General features: G+C 40.0%; 3 protein-coding genes across 3 annotated transcripts; 2 read left to right on the top strand and 1 right to left on the bottom strand.

Annotated features, from left to right (window-relative positions):
* The first annotated feature begins 896 nt into the window (after nt 1–896).
* LOC135474052 (uncharacterized) lies at nt 897–5,552 on the top strand. Its single transcript, XM_064754043.1, has 4 exons — nt 897–1,000; nt 1,534–1,596; nt 3,971–4,295; nt 5,158–5,552. Exons 1-4 carry the CDS (start codon nt 909–911, stop codon nt 5,275–5,277), a joined length of 600 nt encoding a protein of 199 aa, XP_064610113.1. The 5' UTR covers nt 897–908; the 3' UTR covers nt 5,278–5,552.
* Nucleotides 5,553–6,158: 606 nt separating this feature from the next.
* Nucleotides 6,159–11,263, bottom strand: LOC135473532 (small ribosomal subunit protein eS17-like). Its single transcript, XM_064753384.1, has 5 exons — nt 11,258–11,263; nt 10,986–11,137; nt 9,351–9,456; nt 8,105–8,170; nt 6,159–6,304 (listed from the first exon to the last, which is right to left on the bottom strand). Exons 1-5 carry the CDS (start codon nt 11,261–11,263, stop codon nt 6,230–6,232), a joined length of 405 nt encoding a protein of 134 aa, XP_064609454.1. The 3' UTR covers nt 6,159–6,229.
* Nucleotides 11,264–13,184: 1,921 nt separating this feature from the next.
* LOC135472653 (N-acetylglucosamine-1-phosphotransferase subunit gamma-like) lies at nt 13,185–15,611 on the top strand. Its single transcript, XM_064752257.1, has one exon. The coding sequence runs from the start codon at nt 13,202–13,204 to the stop codon at nt 14,111–14,113; it is 912 nt and encodes a 303-aa protein (XP_064608327.1). The 5' UTR covers nt 13,185–13,201; the 3' UTR covers nt 14,114–15,611.
* Nucleotides 15,612–26,186: the final 10,575 nt, after the last annotated feature.

Here is a 26,186-nt window from a genome sequence, read left to right as displayed (position 1 = left end):
CTTATGTAGCATTAGCAATGAGGTGTTGGTGACTTTTTCTTCCACATGTGTCATGGTCACTATAGCGGCTTATTTAGCATTAGCAATGAGGTGTTGGTGACTTTTTCTCCCACATGTGCCATGGTCACTATAGCGGCTTATGTAGCATTAGGTGAGTGGTGTTGGTGACTTTTCCCCCTACATGTGTCAAGGCCACAACCATGGTCACTGTATATGTATAGACCTTCAGTGTCTTATATACCGTCAGGTGTGTGGTGTTGTTGGTGACTTTTCCCTCTACCATGCCCACTGTATATGTGTAGGCCTTATGTGTTATTAGGTGTGTGGCTTTTTCGGTAACTTCCCCCTACCATGTCCACTATAGTGTCTTATATGTCACCAGGTGTGTGGTGTTGTTGGTGACTGTTCCTTCCCACGTGGTCACTGTACACGTACCGTTATAGGCACAGTAATTTTGTTTGTGACTTTTTGTGCCCATAGATATATGTAGTATAGTTTCTGATTTCTCCCTCATCTAACTAATCGCTGTGTATGTTTTGTGTTGAGCGTTAGGATGAATATAATATTGTTTGCGATGTCTTGTCTCTATCTGACCACGTAATGTGTGTCAACTTGAAGAATAAAAAGAATTAAAATACACCATAGAAAATGTGGCAGTTGGCAAATGTAGGCTTGTATTCTGTGACTATTTTCCTCATCTGACCATTATTTGACAAGGGATCGGTATTTGATAGAGGAATGCTTGAGAGAGGAAATTATTCTTTTATTTCGGACAAACGTCCATGTGCAGTTATAAATACATATGCTTTATTTTAGTTACGTATCATTTCGTGATCTGTGTAAACTTGTCGATGACGTTTTCAATATTTATTTGTTTGTTTTATGCCGCACTCAAAAACATTTGACTTATGCGAAGCCGGTCGGCATCATCCGCAGGTTGCAGGCAGACGTTCCCACAGAGAAGAAAGTTCCCACAGAGAAGAACGAGGAAGATTAACAAGTATGAAGTTGACTAAGTCTTTATTAAACTACACAGAATTTAAGCGATAGAGCACAGTCTGTCCCATAAAACGGACAGGTAACTCTCGAGAATGCAAAGCCGCTCGTGGTACAAGAGAGTAACCGCCCTTGATTTGAAGTCGCCTGTTCTCAGTTCAACATGGACAGGCCCTCTTCCGCAGTGAAAAACCGAGTCATGCAGGAAGTTTGCTGCATCTGCTTGACAGTTTATCATTGAAAACTCTGTCGTCTGGTTTGTATGTCGATCTATATCAACTTCAAGCAAATCCTCTACTGGTATTTTGCAATAACTGATCATCAGCCCTATTTTGTATGATTGGGGGGGAGTGGGGGGAGGGGGCTTGGGAGAGGCCATGAGAGGAAAGGGTCATAAAGGCCCTATACGACTGTAGTTGTGATGTAGACCGACTCTTTGGAGATTTGGTAATTTGGCAATTAATTCATGTCACAATCACAAACCAACACATCATACGCTAAATAGCATTATATACACAATGTTTTACCTTTTTGCAGGGAGCCTTGGTCAAACCTTCAAATTCTTCCTTCAAACAATTCCCAGAGGAAACCGGGTATACGGTAATACAGTTAATATCAATTATAGGTTTGTCGTTCCACAAATTCACCTACCTTTTACCTGGATTTAAATCAAAACACAACCATGTGCACGAAATAGGTTTCTTTGTGAAGAATATTATTTTATTTTCATATATAGTTTTATGTAATGCTACATCTGTGTTTTCATTTCATACCTTATTTGTAGGTGGGAAGGTCTTCCAGCAACCTGCAGATGGTCGTGGGTTTCACCGGAGCTCTTGCCGGTTTCCTCCCACCATAATGCTGGCCGCCGTCATATAAGTGAAATATTCTTGAGTACGGCGTAAAACACCAAACAAATAAATAAATAAAATAAATTATACCTTATTTACATGAACACGCATATTAAGATTGTTTCTCCGAGAAATATAAAAGAAACTAAAACATATTCATGCAGATTTGACGCGCTATTTGTACTGTTCCGTGAATAATAGCACAATATTTCCAGGACACAAACAATTCTTCGTTCTGAAAAACGCATGCTGAAGGGCAGACGCGCAGACATATCGATAAGTCTGTGTGCACAAACTACGTGAGTCGTTAAAAAAATGTATGCACATTTTCTCGGCTAAACTTTGTCCCACTTTTAATTGTTCACGTCGCGGCTCAGGATTTTAGTCTAACAATTTGACCACTCTAATTGCAGCTGTACATCAGCGCTAATAAAACGATTTAACTTTTTTATAGAGACAAAACGATACTTCTCGTGGATACTGTCTGTGAGGAAAAGATATTGCCAATCTAGGCACAGGCAAATTTGCCACTTAAAATTAAGCCATAACAGAGGTAAATTGACAAGTGGCCATATTTCAATGCATACTTGTGACCAATTGTCAACTATCACACTGTTGTCGCTGCTCTCTGACACTCTGTGGGTCATGTCTGACCCTGCGTGAAGTGTGGACGTGGCTATATCCTGTCTAGCCTCTGATGACTGACCTTCACCCTCTGCATGTGGAGCGAGGGATTGACAGCTATTTCCAGGTTTCTCTACAAACATTTGTTTTACTTTCTGATGAACGTGACGGGATTTCTTGTCTCAGGTAATGACCTCTACTTCTGACCTTGAGATTCCTGGTTTTGACTTAATTGTATTCAATTTTGTTTACGTTTTAGAATTGCCCAGTCATTCTCTGCACAAGGAATAAATGAATGTATGATGGTGACCACAGCCCTGAATATATCGTGGCGATAACGTGTTTCAACTAAGAATGAGTACATAGTTTTCCCAGCAATAAGGAGTACAACAAACCTGAAATAAAAAGTGACGGGCATGTTTCTAATAGGCTAAAAACGCAAACCTCGAAAACTACACAGTGTTCTGAAAAATGAAAACTATGCATCGCCTGTTGTTGTCCAAAAGGGTTCCGTGTATGCATAACAGTTCGGGATACTTCATTATTACATCTTAGTCAACCTATTACTCACCTGAAATACTGGCGAAATTTATCCACCCGTCCAATAAAATAAATATTATCCTCTTATTTAAGTATAGGTAGAAGGCACTACTGTTCCATAGGTTACAATATTTGCTTCCTTTTGTAGAGGGTTGGTGAACTACATTCTCAACTACCTGTTAGAATGAAGATGCACGTTCACTGAATCTGGTATCTTCGCTGGAATCTTGCATCCTCATTCATTTCTCGATCAAATTTTGTCTTAAATCTCGACAAAATCTCGCTCACAACAGATGTATTTCTTTTAGTTTTTGTGTATTTTTGCCATAATTTTAAAATCTGATTGTCAAAGCTCAAGTTGGAACTCAGCACTGGAAGAGTAATATTCGGAAGGTGCATTTGAAAGAAGCACATGGGATAATGAGGAATGATGCGTTCTGGAACGGTACCATGTATGGCTGAATATAGACTAATTCTGACCTTGTGCAATAAATTTATATGGACCTAATATGGAATCTCGCTATGTTGTCCGAATCTCGTGAGAATGACACCTTTCTTAATGAACACATTAATTCCCTTTTCAGCCATATCTTTCAATACTAAGAGAAGGCGACATTCTGACGAGGCCTGAATTACAGCGCGAGATGTTGGCGAGAAAAAGTCGGATAATCGAGACTTTCACTCGAGTACAACCCGAAATGTAGCCGCTATACGGTTAAGTTTTGTTTTACCCCAGTGCCCCAACTTAAAACCGACAAATACGTTCATAATAAAATACATGTAGACGGATCAAACCGTTCCAGTTCTGTCAAGCATGCACGATGAAATACAAACAGTTCCTTATTCATCTAGAATAATAGGGCCTGCTACAATAGCGCGAGCGAAACGAGTTCGGATCAGACTATCGAGCGAGATTAACCTAATCCTTCTGTAGCGGCTTATTGTGTTATTGGTTACAGAGTAATGCTGGTATGCGACTGTACAAGTGAGCTGGTGACCTGTACAGTCGTTGTTGTAGGTCATCCGTCTCCTGGCAGGTCCACTATAACACCGGGTTACCACGCACAGTCTGCCGTCGAAGCGGTCAGGATGTCGGCCAATCGCTCTACCTTCAAGCACCCGTGGGGAACCATCGTTAAGCCGGAGTTCGGAATGGGCCATCAGAAAATGACGGCCGATGAGGTAGAGCAGGCTGTAAACCGCCTCTACTACATCCCCACCCCACGGAAAACAACAACAAAGCGAAACAACCCTGACATTACCGTGGACCAGGCCGACGAAATGGTAAGCCGCGTTGGCCAGTACATATTTTAGTATTTATAACTTCATCGTTATACTCAAATTCACTAAAGTTTAGGCTTTTGGTTGGCTAATTCAAGGGAATTAAAGGGACGTTTGGAACGCGCTTGGTGGGCTGAGACAGGCATTTCTTTATTCCCCTGTCTAATTGTTACCATCAGGCTTTGGAGTTACTGTGACAAGTATTACTGTTATATTAGTCCTAGGTTGAAGACGACTCGTTTTCTATACCAAAGGCCTGTACATGGTATACCCGGATTATACTCTAATTACCTCCGTCTATAAAACTAGCAGCTAAATGAAAAAATCTTAAGTATGGGCTTAACAACAATCAAATAACCCTCTGAGCAGTTTTCAATGAAAATTCCGAATTTTGTTAATTCATCCAAATCTAACCGAGGTCGTAAAACTGAAATATTCTTCAGCATCTTGTCGAACGCCAATCAAATAAATGAATGAATATGTATTTATAGTTAAGCTGGTGCAATCACAATTTCACCATAACCAGTACAACAGTTTCTTGGGGACCCACGTGGCTTAGTTGTCAGCATTCTATAGCGCAACGCAATGACCCAGGGGCCTGTCACTAATGTCATTGCTGTCAGTTCACATCCAGCTCATGCTGGCTTCCCTGGCAGTGGTACGTGGAAAAGCATGCAGCTACCTGAGAACAGTCGTGGTATTCCTCCGAGTTCTGCCCGGTCTCTTCCCACCATAATACTGGCCAGATGTAAGTGTTATATTCTTGAGTATGACAAAAAAATCCTACCAAATAAATAAATAAATAAATAAATAAATAAATTTAAGAAAGCTGATAGTTAATCAAAACATAATTTGGCGATTTCAGCTGGAGAGATTGACAAAGTACGACAGAAACCTGGTGCCTGACAGTGACCGACGGATACAAAGTTCTCCTTATAAAGACCTCGGAATTGTCCATTCCTTCGCATGGAAAGGTTATACCTAGCTGTGGCCCGAGTGCTGATCTGAGTTGGGTTATGGGGGAAACGGTGTGATATCACGGACAGCAGGCGTCGTGTGCAAATTCACGACAAACGGATTTCTCAAGACTTCAGGCATTTGACTTGCAGGTGGCATCTGCATTTAAACAGTTCATTATACAGAGGAGTGACAATACCTTACCGATTTATTAACATTAAGGAATGATTTAAGGAAAATCCCGTTTTCCATGCTGAGAAGAATGCATGATTGTCGCGATAAATTAACTTCATTGTGTCAACGTTATCATACAACTTCATGCTTCTTTGCTAATGGACATGAGATACCACCTTCTTGAGTCATCAACCTTGTTATATGTATTATGGTAATTAATATACACACAGGGCATCAATGTTGGAACATTCTCTTCGCGTAATTATGTTTCACGTCCAAGTGCAACTTGAACTCAATACCTGGGGTACTTTTTGAGACACCAACCTTACATGTGGTTTACCTTTACATTCCTTTAACTGTTATTGGATGCCGACCCCAACGCTTAGGGTATGGTACTAGCTCTGTTAACTTTCTATGATCGACTGAGCTGAACTCAAGGTTGGTCGCTCCTCAGGCCTTGATAATGAGTGTTTGTGTAATAAACAGTCATCTAAGCACAGATATGACAGAACAGGATATTGATGCAAACATACGGTATCAAAATAATTGTTTCAACTTCACTTTGAACATCTTAGTCACAACAATACCCCGTTGTGGCAGATGACATTGCTGAAGGTCATACCCTTGTCCTGTCAGACACCAGACACCAAAACCTCAGTGAGAAGTGAAAGGTGCAAAATACTAGTGTGCCAGATATAATTATTTATTGTGAAAAAGTAACAACAATACAACCAGTCTCACTCTTCAAAGAGAAGGGTTTATTGTTATTTTTCCTTGTGGTTTTTGTACATTATTTTGTTGGCGTTCTAAGGTCCTCTGGGCCGGAATCCTATCTGCGTGGGAGGCTGTGTGGGCTGGAGATTGGGGATGCTGCCAAAGTCCTGGGGGCAGAAGAAACAGAGCGTTAGTTACGACTGATTGGTGTTTAGTGTAGTGCTCAAAAATTTTTCACTTCTAAGATGACCATCACATTTAAGAGTAGAGGAAACAGGTCAACAGGTACCAGACAAACCTCATGACTTACAGCCGAAACAGATAGAGCTGGATTTGAACATGCTACCTGATTGGCCAAGTGACAGCAAGCCAGCGCTTGAAGCCCCTTGGGCCACTTGCACAAAGGGACTGTAATCCTAACTTGAGTGTAAAACACTAAATCACAATATTTGCTTTAACTTACAATCGACACCCTCTTGCACACAGAAATTGTAAGTTACAATACTTGTAACTTATAATAAAAAATTACAATCGAGCTGAAAAAATAAAAATTAACGTTAAATACAAAACACTTGCCTTAGATATACTGTTACTTATTTCTGACTTGGTTTACAAAGATGCGCAAATTAACTCTCACATGCAAGCATGGGCCAGGTGTCCGAACTTATAACATGGGGTATGGTACTGATGCAAATGTGGGGTAAAGTACTGATCAAATGCGGGGTATGGTACTGATGCAAATGTGGGGTATGGTACTGATGAAATTTGGGGTATGGTACTGATGCAAATGTGGGGTATGGTACTGATGCAAATGTGGGGTATGGTAATGATGCAAATGTGAGGTATGGCACTGATGCAAATGTGGGGTAGGGTACTGATGAAAATGTGGGGTATGGTACTGATGCAAATGTGAGGTATGGTACTGATGCAAATGTGCGGTAGGGTACTGATGAAAATGTGCGGTAGGGTACTGATGTACATGTGGGGTATGGTACTGATGCAAATGTGGGGTATGGTAGTGATGCAAATGTGGGGTATGGTACTAATGCAAATGTGGGATATGGTACTGATGCAAATATTGGGTATGATACTGATGGAAGTGAGGTATAGTACTGATGCAAATGTGGTGTAGGGTACTGCTGCAAGTGTGAGGTAGGGGTACTGATGCAAAAGTTGGGTATGGTACTGATGCAAGTATCGGGTATGATACTGGTGGAGGTGGGGCATGGTACTGATGCAAATGTGGGTTAGGGTAATGCTGCAAGTGTGGAGTATGGTTCTGATGCAAATGTGGGGTATGGTACTGATGCAAATGTGGGGTATGGTACTGATTGAAGTGGGGTATGGTACTGATGTAAATGTGGGGTATGGTACTGATGGAAGTGGGGTATGGTACTGATTGAAGTGGGGTACGGTACTGATTGAAGTGGGGTATGGTACTGATGTAAATGTGGGGTATGGTACTGATGCAAATGTGGGGTATGGTACTGATTGAAGTGGGGTATGGTACTGATGTAAATGTGGGGTATGGTACTGATGGAAGTGGGGTATGGTACTGATTGAAGTGGGGTACGGTACTGATGGAAGTGGGGTATGGTACTGATGTAAATGTGGGGTATGGCACTGATGGAAGTGGGGTATGGTACTGATGGAAGTGTGGGGTATGGTACTGATGGAAGTGTGGGGTATGGTACTGATGGAAGTGGGGTATGGTACTGATGGAAGTGTGGGGTATGGCACTGATGGAAGTGGGGTATGGTACTGATGAAAATGTGGGGTATGGTACTGATGGAAGTGGGGTATGGTACTGATGAAAATGTGGGGTATGGTACTGATGAAAATGTGGGGTATGGTACTGATGTAAGCATAGGTATGAGCAGTCTGATGTGAGGTTATGAGTTAATGTATGATACTGGAGGACACATTGTCCGAAAAAAAATACTGGGCGTAAGAGTCACTGAACTCACCAGAATCTTCAACATCTCCTTTGTGTCTGGGTCTACCTCAATCACATCCTGCTCTATAGCAGATACCTGTCAATCAACCCAGCATAGCTGTTAACTTCTGTACAAGAATATATTCTAGTTTTGCATACAATGATAGCGTGACTGTTTTGAAATAAAGAATAAAACATAAAAGATAAATTCAAACTTCACAGAATTCTCATATAAATAAAAGTGCAGTACTGTATGGATCAAACAAGTTTTCAAACATTTTCAAGAGGAGCCACAGACATGACACAATGAACCTGCACACAAAATTTCTGGCAAAAATTTCTGCTTCAGTTTTGAAGCATTTATTGTATGGAAACCAATGTCTGTTCAAGAACATGAAAAATGTTAAATTGGTAATTAAATTGAAATTCATGAATGCAACTTAGATTGACAGCAAGCCTTCTAGAGAACTGAATATGTAGGAGGTGTGTTACCATGGTCACTGTGCTTTACATGTATGCACAACCTGAGCTCAATCCATGCTGCATTCCTTGACAGAACACCAGTAACATGTACCTTAACATTGATTCCAAAATTCAAAAACAAAAATCATGAATATTTTACTTTACAGTAATTTTAGTTTGCACACATAGCATCAACCATGGATCATAACGTCCATGTTATTGAGCCCTAACATGTATACACAACCACAACTCAATACATACACAGTTCCACAATGCTAGACACAACGCTTAACATCTGATTCCAGTACATAAAATGTACAATTTACTGTAATCAATAACATATTTCTTCTAATTTTTGGTTCTGCTCTTTGTAGTCAATATACATTATACACATGTAATTGTAACAGGAATATTTAGTTTCTTTTTTTTCACATGGTTAGTCCATCTAATGAACAACATATTCATTTCTTGACTTTTCCAAACAACTTTGGGAGAGATGTAATTCACTGCTTTCAGTTCTCTTAATGTCTGTCGTAAAAATTAGAAGAATTAGGGTATGCACATCAAGGATCAAACGCTCACTCATATTATACATCGATTCAAAATCTGAGCTCAATTCAAGTGGTACTTATGATAAAGATTAACATCACAGACAGGTAGACAGATACAAATTAATGTGTGAAAGAGCAGAAAATCACTCATTTTTCATTGTTTACCGGATCCAAACAATGAAGGAAAGATTGGACGTTCTCCCTACATGTGAAGAAATTCGTTCTACAAAACTTTACAAACTGCTTGCAGGAAATACATCATACCTCAGGCACAAAGTTATCTCTCCTCTCCCTCTCCTCTTCCTGCAGTTTGATAGAGATACCTCTCACTGGGCCACGCTGAATGCGCTTCATCAAATGAGTCACAAACCTATCAAAAATAAAGGTTAGAAAGAGACATTAGCATAAGGTGAAGATCATACCTCCATCTGAGAAGTGTATTATACAGGTACACTTAAGTTAGGTAACAGTCCTCAACATGTCAATTGCAGAGATAAAATGACCCAGCAGTGTTTCCATTTACCAGTAAATTCCCGTATGTGACCAGCAGAAATCGTCCGGGAGAGGTAAAAAAAAAAAACAATTGTAAACGTAAGTCGGCCCTCGCTAGTATCGGCACAATGTAATTCGACCAAGTGTGTCGCACAGTGATTCTAAAGTTTGTTTACATTTTCCTGGACTTTGCTGGGCTTGCCGCGATTGCATTATCAATTCCTGTGAGGGGTGTCCCTGCCGAACGAGAAGTTAGTGCCGAGAATCAAATCCACAACTAGCCTAAAACAGGCTATAAGAACAATGACTAAACAATCTTTAAATATGCACACTGCCGACTCATCTGATAACCCATTCAGCTTTGCCTGAGCAGCAGCCCTTTTTCAAAAGAAGATACAAAAACTAACAAATTTGATACATAATTGATTTGAATCAGTAAATAAAGACATCAAGTGATTAGTTAACTCTTATGCTGTATTTGCATAAACAGGGTATATTGCGGGGAAGAGGTAAAATTTTTGTAGGGCCGTGATTTCTTTAAATTTGCCGGATGCCCCAACTGTGCAACTTCTTAACACAGTGTAAAAAAGTACAATATTTCATGTGCAACTTCTTAACACAGTGTAAAAAAAGTACAATATTTCATGTGCAACTTCTTAACACAGTGTAAAAAAAGTACAATATTTCATGTGCAACTTCTTAACACAGTGTAAAAAAAGTACATTTCATGGACCTGACTGAGATTCTCCTCTTACTACACATCCCATTCAAAATTTCAGCAGAATTCAGCAAACGAATTTATGATCATTTCGTTCTTTAAATTGATAAAAATTTCCTTCATACCTCTTCATAGATCTGAATTTATAAATCAACTGTCAGGGGAGATAACTCTTTAACTTAAACAATGGAAACTCATTCAAGCACAACAGGCTCTTTATTTACATTTTCCATTCCATCTTACAGTATTTACTACCTTGCTACCCTGTTTTTAGTCCAAGAAAGAGACTTCTGCTTCTAGAGCTCAACTTCTGCATCTAGAGCTCAACGCTTCCCCACACACATTTTTCTCCCTGCTTCTTGAGTGGGTATACGGCCTGACATTTCGTTGAGAAGATCAATATTTTTACAAGCCTGAATGTTAAAAATCTTGGAAAACTACTGAAGAGTATATCACATTAAATTACATACAAACAAAAAAAAAAACCCATGATGACATTAAGAGTAAAAATGGTCAAAAGCTTGACTTCAAAGGATGGATCTGGAAAGATGATAAATTCTGCCACTTTCATCCTTTTTAATGGCATATTTACAGGAATTGTGTAACTATCAGTGTTAGTCTCAACAAATAAACTTGAAGTAACATTAAGGTTTGATCAGTACAGTAATATAATATGTGATCAGATTTACCCAGCAATCTTGTTGCGGAGCTTCTTGCTAGGGATTATGGCAATCTCCTCGCACACCCGTTTGTTGGAGTGGAAGTCCAGCGTCAGACGGGTGTAGTACTTTTCTATGATCACCCGGGCCGCCTTCTTAACGGTCTTGGTACGTACTCGCCCCTACAAAACAAAACAAAACAAAACAAAAATCAATACTTTGTTCAGGTTTATCATGAAGATATTATACTTCATCAAAATGTCAATCAGCCACAGTGACAGATTGTTTCCCGGTTTACTTACCTTCATTTATTCCATGAAGAACTTCAATGTTAGTTCTACTGTCAATTTTAAACTGGACAGCATTGTGATGTGTCACATGTGTAAAAGATAAAAACAAATGCACTTAGAATAATTTTGACTTTTTCTACTTTTTGGCATTTGTCATTAAAGCAAATATGACCATGATTTTGCATTTTTAGTTTCATAAAACATCCATAAATGTGTCAAGACTGATTTTTTTTGCTGCACGGTAGTATGTTCATCAGTGAACTGAATTCATGCAAATATCGGCCAGAAAACCCTATTGGTCTGAAATGGGTAGTGCACTCTGTTGTATTTATTTGCAGGCTTTGTCATAATTTCTGACCAACCCTTGTTGTTTAAAGATAAGTAGAGGTAACTGAGAAGCTTAAATCAAATAAGTAGATTGCCTATTGCACAGATTATGTTTGTAAGTATTTTCAAATTGCAATTTTATATGACATAATTCTACTAAAAGCTGATTTAAGCAGTACAATTGCTAGAGTTACCCAATAAAATAGCCACAAACCTGTCAGATTTACAGTAAGGAACATATAACCCTATTCACACAAGCTTTAGAGCTTTCTTACGGTCAACAGTGGCCAACCGAATGTTCCTCCAAAGAAGGTAACCTTTTCTTAGGCTGACCTAACCAAAAGCAAAGACAACTGCACCAAATCACGAACTATGCAAATGCTTAGAATCTAGCCGGCAGCAGCCACCACCTCAATCTGCTACACTCAGTGACATGATCAATGTGGCTATTCAATAAGACATTCAAAGCAGATAATTCCTGGACTCCCTGCCATATCAGCATGCACTACACTTTGCAGAGGCTGATAAAAGATCATGACCTCAAAGTCAGTCTCATTTAGGCAGGATGAGAGCATGCACTCACTTAACGCAATAGTGTAGGCAAGGAAAATGCCATCATTTTTGTGATGCCGTGGACCAATTTTGGTTTGGTTGTTCTCAAAACAAGCTAGTTAATTACACCATGTGGTCACTATGTGGTTTTATGCTAGGCAAGATTTACTGTGTGTGTCAACAGCAGTAAATTTTCTGCAACACTGGCAGAGGTTTATGTCAGCACCTCTCCCAACTGCGTTGATGATATGGGAGTTACCTCACTCCACAACTATAATCTGCCTTATTTTTTTGTCACACCAGATGATCTAACTTCTGGTTTCATTCTTTGGGCGATATGATCCATTTTTCTCTCATCAAAGAGTTGGTCACAATTTTCTGACTTCAAATTACAACAGATATGCTTGATCATTATAAGGGATTGCTGATTGAAAACATGTTAGGTAGGAAACGCTATGGGTACTCCAAGTGCGGATAGGAAAATATCAAGCGTTTCAGGAAGCGACCTCTGTGAGACGTTGTATCACCTGCCTATGCTACACCAGTCTATGGCAGGCCTACTACATTGTTGTTGTTGCAACTACATCTTTACGAGTCGTTAGCGTTTGGTACATAGAGTTAATAGCATTTGCAGTAGCACATTTGTGCTTTTGACACAGAAATGTCTGTTCCATTCCGCCACCTGGTACATTACTCTGATACAGATCTATCAATTCAACATTTCTTTACAGTACACAATCACACATAGAGAGCATCACTATTAGTCACCTAGTGTCTGTCCGCTCTCACCGATAATGATTACTTCTCCAGCTTCAATACCACATGTTTCCCAAACTATAATGTGTGCACTGTTTGCAAATCATGTATTTAGGGAAAACAGATCCATGGGACTGACAGATTGAAGGGGATTGTAAGCTGGTTGAAACATTCTGAGCAACCTACCATGTTGGACAAATAGAAAAAGGAAGTGATGGGGCTCAGCGATAATGAGGTGGTTCGATTGGCTAATATTGTAACTAAAGGGACTGAACTCTCAATGTACTTCCGAGAAGAGTGATGAGCGTTGCAAACAACAACATGCTAGTTCTGTTAATTTTATTATGTTGTTTTCTGCAGCTGTCTGCTAGTGAGCAAATAGCGATGAAAATAGTCGAGGAGCCGTCAAGCTATGGCTGGAATAACATGTGGGATCAGCGTCATCGCACGGAACCAAACGAACCAAAACTGACAATGCGGGTAGCACCTGCTAATTTCTCGGGACCACAACATCTGAAAAAGTTTTGGAACGAATGTTTCAAACTGGACGATAATAGCTACTCTTACGAAGTGTGCCATTTTTCAAACATAACACAGCAAGAGAAAAGCCTTCGCTGGAATCCCTATCACGGTATTCTGGGTGTGTACCAAGAGTGGGAAATCGAAAACAACACGTTTGTGGCTATGTTGTATCGGGAAGGTGATCGATGTGGAACGTCGTATCGGCGCGTGAGAGTTGTGTTCGCGTGTGGCGAGAAGAATCAACTGACTAACGCTTCGGAACCGTCAACTTGTCATTACCAGATCACGTTTGTGACACCATATGTGTGTCACCCTCACTCCATGCTTGTGTATCCAACACTCAGTAAAGAGCTGCAGCTGGCCTGGGACCGTTTAGAAGGGGCGTTATACCAGGAGGAAGTCACAGAAAAAGGTTACAAGAAAAAACTTGCCAAAATATTCGAGAGTGCTGGATACTATTTGTCGTTGTCCATGAAAAAGGAATTGGCCAAGAAAGCAAAAGAGGAGGAAAAACAGAAAGAAAATGAAGCCAAAGGGGAGTTTGACAACCTAGCAAAGTGCTCAGAAGAGTACAATAAACTGAAAAACGAAGTGGAAGGACTTCGGACACTATTAGCTTTACGTGGCCATGAAGGCACCGAACATAATGATCACAACAGTACTGCGAAAAGTAATAACTCTTCACCAGCAGCACAAATACCAACTCATTAAATCATGTATATCTATTTATACAAGTAGCCTGATACAGTTACATAACCTAAGAATATTTGAATCATAACAGTAGGCCTATTTATTTGTTCAGCTGCAAAATGTGGTATTCTGTTTCGAGTTAGCATATTGTCCATAATAACAGTCATGGAGACTTTATTTTGTAACAAACAATGCATGTTTTCATAAAATGTTAACATGTCACAAATCTGTTCATGTGGGTGTTAGTGGCTCTCGTAAGCTTTGGTAGCTCGAACAAGAGAGCCACATTTACCATATTTGTTACAATGAAGAACGGTAGTTCTTAAGTTACATCATGCATCGTAAGCCTCAAAATAATTTTACACTGTCATTCATGGTGACATCTTGGTCACTTTCTGAACTCTTGGCACAAACATTCATGTAGGAAGCATAAGTTTCATCATTGTATGTAACATACAAGTGCATCAACTTTAACATAATATGATTGTAAGGGTGGAAGGTGTCATTTTTAGCTGTCCTGCACAAAGCACAGTCAGGCGTGGTTTATGTCATTCCCCAAGCATCAACATCCAATAACAGTTTTTTTAAGGTAAATGGTAAAGGATGGTATGTTAAGCTTTCTGCATGTATTGAGTTCATGTATTAAAGCACAATAACATGAGGTGGATGTACCATCATTGGTGCCCGACGTACTTATTAAATGATGTAATTTATAAATATTAGAATCCATTTTAAAGTAAATATTTAAGTATTTCATGTACACAGATGAATTTCAAGTGTCACCTACTGGAGAGCTCTTTCGCAGACATGCTACCAAATACATTTTTCTGTGATATTGTTAAATATGCCAGGTATGGGTTGGGATACAACATGACATTTATGTAGAACTTTCATCTGCTGTGAGGGTTAGGCTCAGGCAAAGGATGGTGTTAATGTCATTATGTAATGGGGCAGTTTAAAATTGATGTGTATGTATATACTTTGATTTGTATAATTAGTATACCGGTTTTTTTTTTGTTCTTTGTTGTTTTTTTTTTTGTTTTCCATGTATCTTGTTATTGGCGTGTAGATATTTCCAATAGGATATCAGCCTTCCTATAAGAACATGTCAAACAAACCTGAACACACAAAATTTGAGCATTTCATCTGTTGTCATCAATTTATGGGAAGAATACATTAATACGCGTATGATGAACAAAATGGCTGTTTGACTGGTTCGTCTTTTCTTTTCCTGAATTGTTCATACCTATCGCTTCAGTTGGGTGGGAAACTTAAGAAGAAAGGACAACAGATAATTTAGCCTTTAGCTATATTGGAAGAGGAGTCAAAGTACATCTAACAGCCAGAGTAATTTTGTACTTCCTCTTCAATGGTAATTCCACAGATCGACATTAAAGGAGAAGAAAATTGAAATGATAAACAAATACCATTGAAAAGAGTATGTATTTCCCCTCGCAGGTGCATGCCATAAAAAATTTCTAATATGTACCTCAAGTTGATAAATTGATAAATAAAGTCAACGCCAAAATCCGCTGTGGGCGACTCCAATTTGCCCAAGAACTTGTTCTGAAGTCTTCTATGTTAGGAGGAGAATTGCCGTCGGAAACGGCCGAAGTGCAGGTCGTACATTTTCCGTAGAACTCTTCTTCCCAGAAGGTGGACAAAGACCTCCATTACAGCTTCGGTTTTTACAATTTTCGATTGAAGTTCTGTGTATTTTAGGGTGTAAAGTCTTTTTTTTGCTGCCAGCCTGCCGTTTTTGGTGTACAGGTGCATGCTTGGTATCAAAACGATGAGTCTGATGAGGCTGCGAGTGACGTCCCCTTGGCGTTGCTAGGCACCCCTCCCAGCTGCCGGCATGGAAAGGTCCAGGTTTTGACGTCAACCTATGTCAAGATTTTTATGGCTTTTATCTCACAGGCTGGGCCAGGTATGCACCAAAGCTTATTGGCCATGGAATGTTTAGGACTGAGCTACAGCGCTAAACGTTAACATTGTCGCTTATGGAAAACTAATGGGGGGTCTGTGGCCAGGTAGCGAAAAGTACATTTCGTTTTCCGCTTACCGATCGGGAAACCGGAATGTTGGACGTAGGTTCCAAGTTTATACGAACATGCCGGCAGTTTTATCGACTCTCATTGGCTGATAGGCAACACACCCCCTGCATAAATTACAGGGTGTGAATGATGGAGGACGCGATGAACTCAGCGATTTATGCCAGCTTTGCCGTTTTCAGGCTCTACGTGTATGGCGAGGAAAATCGCAAAATTATGCAGCAGGCACCACCAGATAGAAAAAAAAATGTGCTCTTTTCAGCCTAAAGTGTCAAGTTTTCTTCTTTAAATATGTAATTCTTCTGAGGCCATATGATGTGCTGTGTTAGAGAAACTGGATACACCATGTTTTGTCACTCGTAGCACACGCTGATAAATGGCGGAAAAACACAGTTCGCGTGACACCAGAGGAAACAGCTGCATTGTCGGTATACAGAAGTAATTCTCTCATGATTGCTTAAAGTTTTCTCAATATGCATCCGTTTGCTTAATTTGAACTGCGATATGTAGGTTATGTATCACGACAAAAATAGAAAAGGTACCCTTTTATTTATTTGATTAATTTACTGGTGGTTGAAGCACCCATAAAAGTTATACGGCCATGAAATGCACGGTTACTTAGTAATAACCCTCCAGAAATGCACTCTCGATTACAAACACCAATTTATTGCTCAAACGAGGCTCTGTTTTTATTTGTAGTATGAAGATCAACGTTAACCAGAAAAAATATTCTTTCGGAAACATTCACGCGTTTTTTTTTTCTGCGTGCTGTCAATGTTTCGTTTTTGTTAACATTTGACTTAAAACACGCATTTATGCCATAGCCTCTTAGGCATCTTTCAATGTCAATGAACTAACGAAGTCACTGTTGAAAACAGGGTGCACCTCTAGAAAGCGTTCGAATCTTTGTGGGTTGTTTTTTCTTTGGAAACATACTTTTGTGTGAGTAAAGATATAGATCGTCTTGCATTAAATAAGTGTTATCATAAGTTAGAATGGATAATTGTTAAGGTATGGTATGACGTAACTATAGCGAAATCATAGCTATCCTCTAGCTATCATTAACATGTTATGCGTTGCGGAAATATAGACTGAAAGTTACATTTGTTACATATTTATTTATCTGACTGATGCATAGGCCTATCTTTGTGCTCAAACATTTTCACGTTCTGAGTTACATTTGTGATGCAGTGATTTTCCCCACACTACAGTGTTTTCGATTTAACTATTTTTCGATTTAATATCCTGTTCATCGCTTCAGTGCATGTGCTTTATAACTCGCATGTTTGCCATATAGTAGGGTGAAAAAAGTAAGACAGAACTGAAAAAAGTGGCCGTATGAGTGTCAGTTATAGGCCCTGGTCTGTCAGTTTCGCCTCTTCAGGTGCACACTTCCTTGCATTAAGGCCGATTCCCGGCCTTACAATTCGAGGTCCTTTGTCCGTTGTATTTGAGAAGTTTGTCAGTAAGTTGCCAAAAGCACTCAGGCTTCCGCCACCCCTGAAACCGACAGCCATTGTATAAGTGAAATATTCTGGAGTATGCCGTTGAACAACAGTCAAATAAATAAATAAATCAAACAGTGGACACGTCCGTTTTCCCGGCATATACCTGAAGTCATTCACTGAAAAAATGTTACCACCCCACAATCATAATGTAGAAACAGGACAATAATAATTTTTGTGAATGAAGTGTGCAGAAGTACAATCATATGAAGAGCATGACATTTCTCTCTGTTAATGTGTACTTCTGGGAACACTGACCATTGTCTCCTCATACTCGCAAAAGGCTTATATAAACCCCAGAGAGCACAACGTAGCTCGGTGAGTAAAAGGTGGGTGACTTCTGATCACTGGCTCTCCAGCTTCCGGTTAATCCCTATCTGGGACACGGAATTTCTCCCAGTGCTCGTGTGTGGAAGGCGAATGTGGCCACTCGCGTTTCTTAATTTCGACCTAATAAATAAAAGGTCGAAAACTTCGAAAGGACGAAGTCCGAAAGCGCGAAAGCGCGAAGGTCGAAAACCCGAAAGTTCGAGGCAACAAGCCGAAATCGTGAGGCAAAAACACGAAAGCGCGAAGTTGGCACAACTTCGCACTTTCGGGTTTTCGCCTCGCGTTTTGGGGTTTTTGCCTTACATTTTCGGGATTCGACCTTTTCCCAAGGCGAAAATGCAAGGTCAGCTTTGCTCGTTTGCTCTTTGGAAAATGTCGAAAACGCGAAAGAGCAAAGTTAACTTCCTGCTGTTTAGATTTCTGGTCTGAGTGTGTTGTCAGCGTGCTGCGTAAAGCCACAGATCAGGCAACAGATCCCCATTTTCCATGAGCGACAATGTTAACGTTTAGCACTGTAGCTCAGTCCCAAACATTTCGTGGCCAATAAGCTTTGGTGCATACCAGGCCCAGCCTGTGAGATAAAAGCCATAAAAATCTTGACATCGGTTGACGTCAAAATCTGGACCTTTCCATGCCGGTAGTTGGGAGGGGTGCCTAGCAACGCCAAGGGGACGTCACTCGCAGCCTCATCACCACCTGTCTCCTTGTATCCTCTCGCCCAGAATTTCAAACTTTCATCACTGAAACTCATACCTGCCCAAAGCATAGACAATTTCCATCATTTTGATACCAAGCATGCACCTGTACCTGCACCAAAAACGGCAGGCTGGCGGCGAAGAAAAAGACTTTACACCCTAAAATACACAGAATTACATTCCGGAAGTTGTAATGGGGGTCTGTGTCCCACTATCCCTGAGTACGCCACTACAGAAGCTAAATCATGAGTGTTGGACTAAAAATTAAGAAAAAAATATAAGATAAAAAAACGAGCGAGGACCAACTATTGAAAGGGAACTTGTCAGAAAACTTGCTCAAACCTCTGCATGTCTCTGCGTTATGAGATTTTAATAGCCGAACAAGCGAAAATGCTGATTTTTGTGTTGTAGACCACTGTTACTTCCAGGAATGAAAATCCCTCTTCAACGATGTAACGCTGATAAAAAATGCTGATATTTATGGCAATAGACTACTACAACTGTGCAAGTTTAATAACATTTTCATATGTAATGGTCGGTCAGGAAATGACAGAGGTATGGAAAAGGCCACTACAACAGTAGATTACCTATTAGCTTCAACAGACGCATTAAAGAATGAGTTTTGAAGTACATGAATTTTGCGCTTTGTTCTCAGATGTCCAGTGTCCTGTCACTTTTAGTCTCCGATGCCGGGTACAGTGTGACAAATAGCACACCCACAAACCTCAAAACAAATGGGAACAAGATAGAACGACAAAAAATCTATACATAGAGAACGTTAACAAAAGTAAAACATGCGAAAAAATATAGAAAACATCCTAGTTGAGGCGGCGTTAGGGAGCAATGGAAGCCGTAGCAGTACAAACATACACAAAGAACACCTTATGCAAGTCGAAACACAACATGGATTAACAAGGCAGGTACAGAAAAAGGGTCGAATATAAAACACGGAAAGCACAGAACTCAAGAAAATAAGGACTTGTTACACAACCCAAGAAAACAAAGATTTATTACGCACGGTTAGCAAAAAGTACAAAAACGCTATTCACAAAATACAGGTAAACCACAAGGACGGGCAGGGAAATTTTACTAAACAGTGAGGTAAACACTGGTCCTCTGAATTAGAAGATTACCCTTGAGGCATTAGAAAGCACAGTAAAACAGGTTAAAAACAATAAATCTGGAGGTGTTGACAATATGGTTAACGAATACATTAAGGAAACATTCTCAATCCCAAAAGATAACTATCAGAGTTTTTTAATATGATCGTAAATACTGCATGAGTACCTAAAGACTGGCGTACGGGTATAATTAAGCCTATTTTCATAAATAAGGATAATTACTGCTTAATCACTTTTCTAAGCTGCATGGGCAAGGTCTTCACGGCTATTTAGAACAAAGGGCTCTCAATGTATGTTTTGTCTTTTGAAACTTTTTGTTTAAAACTTACCAAGCATGGTATAAGAGGTAAAATTTTTCATATGATTTTATCAATATATAATGATATTAAATCATGTGTACATTATTTGGAAACCTATCTGAAAGGCAAAGGATGTACTGGAATTACAGTCCAGACAAATAATCTGTATATAAAAATATTTGCCCTACTATATGCAGATAATACTGTGATAATGGCACCTTCACGATGTGAATTACAAAATATGTTAAATGCTTATGAAGAATATTGCGGATATTTGGAATCTAGAAACAAAAGTTGTTATCTATGGAAGTAGAAATAAGCGAAATGGGAAATTCGTGTGTTGTGGAAAGCAGCGCAGTGTGCTTGATCGTTTTAAGTATCGCGTTGTGCCAACCTTGCGGTTTCGTGTTTTCGCCTCGCATTTTTGGGCTTTTGTCTCGCACTTTCGGCTTTTCGACCTTCGCTCTTTTGCGTTTTCGGGCTTCGTCCTTTCGCGCTTTCGACCATTTATTTATGAGGGCGAAAGTAAGAAAACGCAGGTGGCCGCACCTGGCTTCCATACTCGTGGGACAATAAGCGAAACCGTTTGCAAATCACTGTAGCGTTCCGCCTTTATGGCGTCCAAATCTGTATGGGTGCTCCACAAGTTCGTCATTTAACTTCTTAAATGTCGGTGCATGGGGCTAACCTCGCCGGGCATTCCATTTAGCTCTGTACTCACAGCACTGGCTTCCAGCAAGTAAACAGCAAACATAAGAAGCAATTTATTTATTTGATTGGTGTTTTACGCCGTGCTAAAGAATATTTCAATTATACGACGGCGACCAGCATTATAGTGAAGGAAATCGGACAGGGTCTGGAGAAAACCCACGACCATCCGCACGCTGCTGATGGACCCGCGATATATCGATATATCTTTATAACACCATTTATAAAACGTCGTCATGTACACGAAAATTCTTAAGTTGGTCAATAAACAACAATCAGCCAGTCAATCTATCATTTCAGCTTCTGCGTATTGACAAACTTACTCAGTCTTCACGAAATGCACAGCCACCACGACCGTTAAGTCTCATTCGTTCATTCTTACATTCATCTGGGGCCGATTCCATGAAACCATTTCTGACTTGAGTCAGAATTTGAAATACCATCTTGAAGCTTATTTTTCGGCTTTGGAAATTGACGCCCCCCCCCCCCCCCCACCTCCCCCTTCTCATCAAAGTTATCTGACATGAACTGGTCTAAATTTCAACTTCCAGTATCAAAAACTAAGCATCGTAAAGAGTCTTTTTTAAATTTTAATTTTAAGTCAGAAATAGTTTTGTGGAATCGTCCCCAGTTCATTCTTGACAGAAATTAGCAAAAGCCAACGCATAGATATATATCTTGTGTCTTCATTTTCGTATATGTTGAGAGTTATCTGTTGTATTAATTGGTTTTGAGCCGACAGTTACTGAAACTGTGCTATATTTCATCACGTTAAAAGCCGGATAAGAGTAGTGCATGCAAAGGAGTGCTACAAAGGATAGTTCTGTGACAGCTGAGCTTGTACAGAGTGTAATGACTCCAGCCTCGAGCGGGTTGTCTGCACAAACAGATCAATCCCGGACGTTACCGAAGATGAAAGCTAGACTAGCTGAGGGATATGTCTTATAAGATGTACAAACGACTGACATTCTTTGATTTATCTCGGAAGGTTAATGAAGTCACTGGAGCTAAATGTCAGGTAAATTCCTCCCAGATTTTTGTCACGCCGTCTTTGAATAGCACGCTCACCACGGATCCACCACTCTCGCATTTCCCCCCCTGGTATTTGCTTTACAAAATATCACATATATTGTGAAATGAAACTTTTCGTTACGACATCCTCCTCCATCCAGAACCATTAATTTAGCGGCGCGGAATGTTGTTCCCGCTTTGTACCGGGTCAACAGACCTTACGGTTCTCCGTCTCAAAACAACGTCTTTATTGCATAATTGACATTTCCAATTTGTTCTCTCATTATTAGATTTACTGTGCCTGGGAAAAAACAGCTGTAGGTATGTATTAAACATATCCTCACTTATGCGCCAGTTGGTATGCTAAGCGTGGAGGGTATAATCCCAATACCTTCCAGTGACCTTACCGAGGTCAATAATGTCAAAAATTATATACCAATCCCCAAGGCGAGTCGTTGAGGTATATATAAAAGAAACTGCGCTTTGTCCTTTAATCGTCAAACTTTTTCTTTACTGAACTGGACCTTGGTGACATTATACGCCTTCTCTGATACGAACTGACACCATCAACGAGTAAAAACACAAGAACATGGGGGTCTTGTTGATATCATCCGTTTTCGTGATAACCTTAATTGAACTCGGGGCTTGTCAGAGAGGCGCTCCACCGTTTGGTGCCCTCAACGCTGTCAAAGTGTGCACAGCGGAAACCCCCGGTAATGAGTGGGTGAGGCGTGGGAACCACCTGAGGCGAAGAGGGGACTGCCAACAGGGCTTCTTCTGTGACGGTGCACAGGTTCTTCCGTTCCGGGCGCCATGCCCTGAGCCCTCGTACTTCTCCGTCCACACGGGAACATGTAGTTTCCCCAATATCTACGCTTTCGTGTTCGGTTCCTTCAACTGCACCGCTGAGGAGGACGACGAAAACCTTGACTTTGAGAGATTAACAGGTAACCCGAGATGACTCCTTCTTTAAATCATAAATTATTTTAGGAATTGAAGTATTCTTTTCGGCAATAGATTGTTTTAGGGATATGAGTATTGTTTTAGGTTATAGGGGCACTCTTTTTGGCCATGGAACCGGTATTTCTTGTGGCCATATATTTCTTTAGATTTTGGGTCACAGATTATTTTCCGAGTACGAGCTTTTGTTAAAGTAAAAGAAAGCTAAAATATGAAGTAAGGTTCATCACACAAACAACTGAAAATAATGCGTAAAAATACTTTCATTTATTTTTTCAGATTTTTTCGAAGTGTGTTGAAAGACATGCAAAATGTTTGAATATTATGGACTTTATGCGCCTTACTGACGGTATCTAGGAACTCAGGCGTCACATCACCTTTCAGTCCTGATGTTCACCAGAAGCAAGGAATTTTTGGGAACATTATTTCAGTAATCTTTTACTCAGGGGGTAAAAAGGTTATTCCAATCTTCAGCGTCGTAAATAGAGTTGGAAAAGCTTCCTGTGACGTCAGAGTTCCTAAGCCCCGATAGTATGGCCAATAAAGCCCACTTTGGGGCCTCCGTGGCTCAATCGGTTAGCGCGCTAGCGCAGCGTAATGACCCAGGAGCCTCTCACCAATGCGGTCGCTGTGAGTTCAAGTCCAGCTCATGCTGGCTTCCTCTCCGGCCGTAAGTGGGAAGGTCTTTGAGCAACCTGCGGATGGTCGTGGGTTTCCCCCGGGCTGTGCCCGGTTTCCACCCACCATAATGCTGGCCGCCGTCGTATAAGTGAAATATTCTTGAGTACGGCGTAAAACACCAATCAAATAAATAAATAATAAAGCCCACTTTAGAATTCAAATGTTGAAACACCTTAAACTCTTTTTACAAAAATCTAGAGAAATAAATGAAAGTATATTTATACATAGTTTTAGTCGGTCTGTTGAGTGATGAATAGTTCGATTTTAGATGTATTTTCCTTTAAAGAAAGATTTTCCTTTTTCGGACAGAGGTGGTACATAAATAGTATACTATTAGCAGAGACATTATACGCAAACAGAGCAATGGAGATATTCTGCGCGCGGAACATGACCAAAATGTAGGCATTTTTAACGATATACGGTTAGACGCCGTTATGTTTGTACTTCATGACTGCACCAGTTCACACGGTATTTGAGAAACAGTAATTGTCACATGTGTAATGCGTTCAGTGTTGGATTCAAATAATTTTTCTTGAAGGCATCCCATGTGTGACAACGATGCAATGTTCGGAATGGCGTCGAGAGCACATTTCTCGTAAAAGAAACTAAAGAGGGGGAAGAGTAACTGATAGAAAATGAAAACCATTTTCATATGCTAGTAACCCATGTTTTCGAATGAAGTCGCGCCTAGAGCACGCAAAATCAGTTTGTCCACAGGCTATTGTTGTTTTTGTTTACCCTATGATAGTCCAGTGGTAAATTAGAAATCATTTCCTTAAACAGACACCAATTCTGATTTGTACAAAATGGTAATAAGCAAAGCTCAGCTGAAGATTTCATGTCGTTGGACATGAATAACAATGGAACAAACAATTTTGTCTCATGAAAGTTAATCTGCAATTTGGTTCATACTCTGGGCGTGGTTTAAATGGCCGTTTTCACCAGAACCGCGACGATTCCCGCAGCGGCTCCTGCAGCGTTTAACGCCTGGTGAAGTGTTCCCACTACATGGGGTTCTGACCAGAAATCATAGCGCCGGAAAAGCAAATTTGTACTAGCTACTTCAATAACCGACATGGGAGATTCTCTTGTAATTCTGATCCGCCTTATCAAAGAGCATTTAATTTTTTCAACTTCCAAAATTGTTCTCTCTTTTACGTCCATCTATCATTTTGTGCTGTTTCTAGACACATTGAATAAAAATGTATATCTACCCAGACTCAATACAGAACAATTTCTACTAGCCAATCAAATCAAAAGACCAAACGGAAAACGCAGTGAAATGAGTCGAAGGGGTGACTGGATGCGAAAAACGCTTTTTGCAGTGCGATTTCCGCTGCGATTTTAGTGGAGAAGGTGGTACTTATTTATGATAGAAGTGATCCACTGCGTTTGCCTTAGCGGGAACCGTTGCGGGAATCGCTGCGATTATCGTACTCGGTGGAAACAGCCCTTAAGTCAGAGAGAAATACTATGGTTGCGTGAAAAGGATCTCATATCTACGAATGTTTTCTCGATATACTATGCGACAAAAACTAATTCCTCCCTGCTGAGATTTAGAAATGCCGTGGACTCTCTACAGGAATAATCTTAGAGGGTTGGTTCCCATTGATTGTCAAGTCGGAATTTCTTGGATATTTCTTTTAGATGAACGGTTTAAGCACACTTGCTTAGGACAGTGACACTTGTGCGGAAGTTTCCTTCTTGCCGCACATATTTGTCTCCTAACTGCTGCTGATAGTTTGTGCTGTGAGATGTTTTTTAAGAGTACGTCGTTTTTTCAACAGACATTGCGGAGTTTACACTGCGTGAAAGTATGTAATCGAATACTTTTTGGAATTATTATATAAAACATATACATTTACAATTATAAAAAAGATGGATCAAGCCGTGTCAAAAATGTCTTGAAAACCAAAATAAATAACTAGTAATAAAGTCTTAGTGAAGAGATTTCACAAGGTCGTTTGTAACCTCAATACTTATGCATCGGGAAATCAGTATTTTATTGTCAGACATTTGTTATAAATTTCAATAAATTTTACCATTATCAGATGTAAAAGAATGCTCTTTGGTTTGGCTGGAGATAATGTTGAATTCCCCGGAGCAAACCGCTTGCATATCATTTAAACCATCGAAGTCATTGCCTAAACGGGTACTGTTCATAAGAACACACTTTCTTTGCTGTTGACTTCGATTTGATTCTTTATCTGTTTTGTGTTGAACAACATTGCTGTAATCCTTACTTGAATTGTTTGAACCCAAACCTAATCTAGAAACTGACACTGACTATTGATCTAAAAAGCATCCTTGTGAGATGCTGTCATCAGTTCAATTTTGTTCCCTTGAGACAGTTCTTCAGTTCTTAGCATAATATTCACACACTGTAGTATTATTGATATTCAGTGTGCTTTTTTATTTTTTATATCAGTGCAAATCTTTTGGGGCCTGTTTCACAAAGCATATAAAGCATCACAATCACGTATAATTACCACGGCGACCAATTATGAAATAATTACGTTGTCATGGAAATTACCTCTTCGTAGCGCTATATAGGCCTGTATACAATTAACAGCAACACCCCACTCCCACAACCCACCCTCACTCCTACCAGCTGGATCCGTCTTATGAAGCAGTCGAAATGTGCCCTGGCGTAATGTCCTTTACAGCAAATATACTGAACAAAGAAAGAAATTTCACACTTGTTACATTGCATTTCAAATGTATCCATAT

Source organism: Liolophura sinensis, chromosome 8 (genome assembly GCF_032854445.1).
Source record: "Liolophura sinensis isolate JHLJ2023 chromosome 8, CUHK_Ljap_v2, whole genome shotgun sequence".
NCBI classification, from domain to species: Eukaryota; Metazoa; Mollusca; class Polyplacophora; order Chitonida; family Chitonidae; genus Liolophura; species Liolophura sinensis.
This window is presented reverse-complemented; position numbering and strand designations above follow the sequence as displayed.

Bases quoted from the DNA above. Each gene is read 5' to 3' on its own strand.
- LOC135474052 (XM_064754043.1), top strand. From the start codon at position 909: ATGCGAAGCCGGTCGGCATCATCCGCAGGTTGCAGGCAGACGTTCCCA. The intron at 1,001-1,533 runs GTATGAAGTTGA...ACCTTTTTGCAG, and splicing joins AGAACGAGGAAGATTAACAA to GGAGCCTTGGTCAAACCTTC. The intron at 1,597-3,970 runs GTAATACAGTTA...TATTGGTTACAG, and splicing joins CAGAGGAAACCGGGTATACG to AGTAATGCTGGTATGCGACT.
- LOC135473532 (XM_064753384.1), bottom strand. The intron at 9,457-10,985 runs GTAAATCTGATC...TATTTTTGATAG, and splicing joins CTCCGCAACAAGATTGCTGG to GTTTGTGACTCATTTGATGA. The intron at 8,171-9,350 runs GTATGATGTATT...GTTGATTGACAG, and splicing joins GAGATAACTTTGTGCCTGAG to GTATCTGCTATAGAGCAGGA.
- LOC135472653 (XM_064752257.1), top strand. From the start codon at position 13,202: ATGCTAGTTCTGTTAATTTTATTATGTTGTTTTCTGCAGCTGTCTGCT.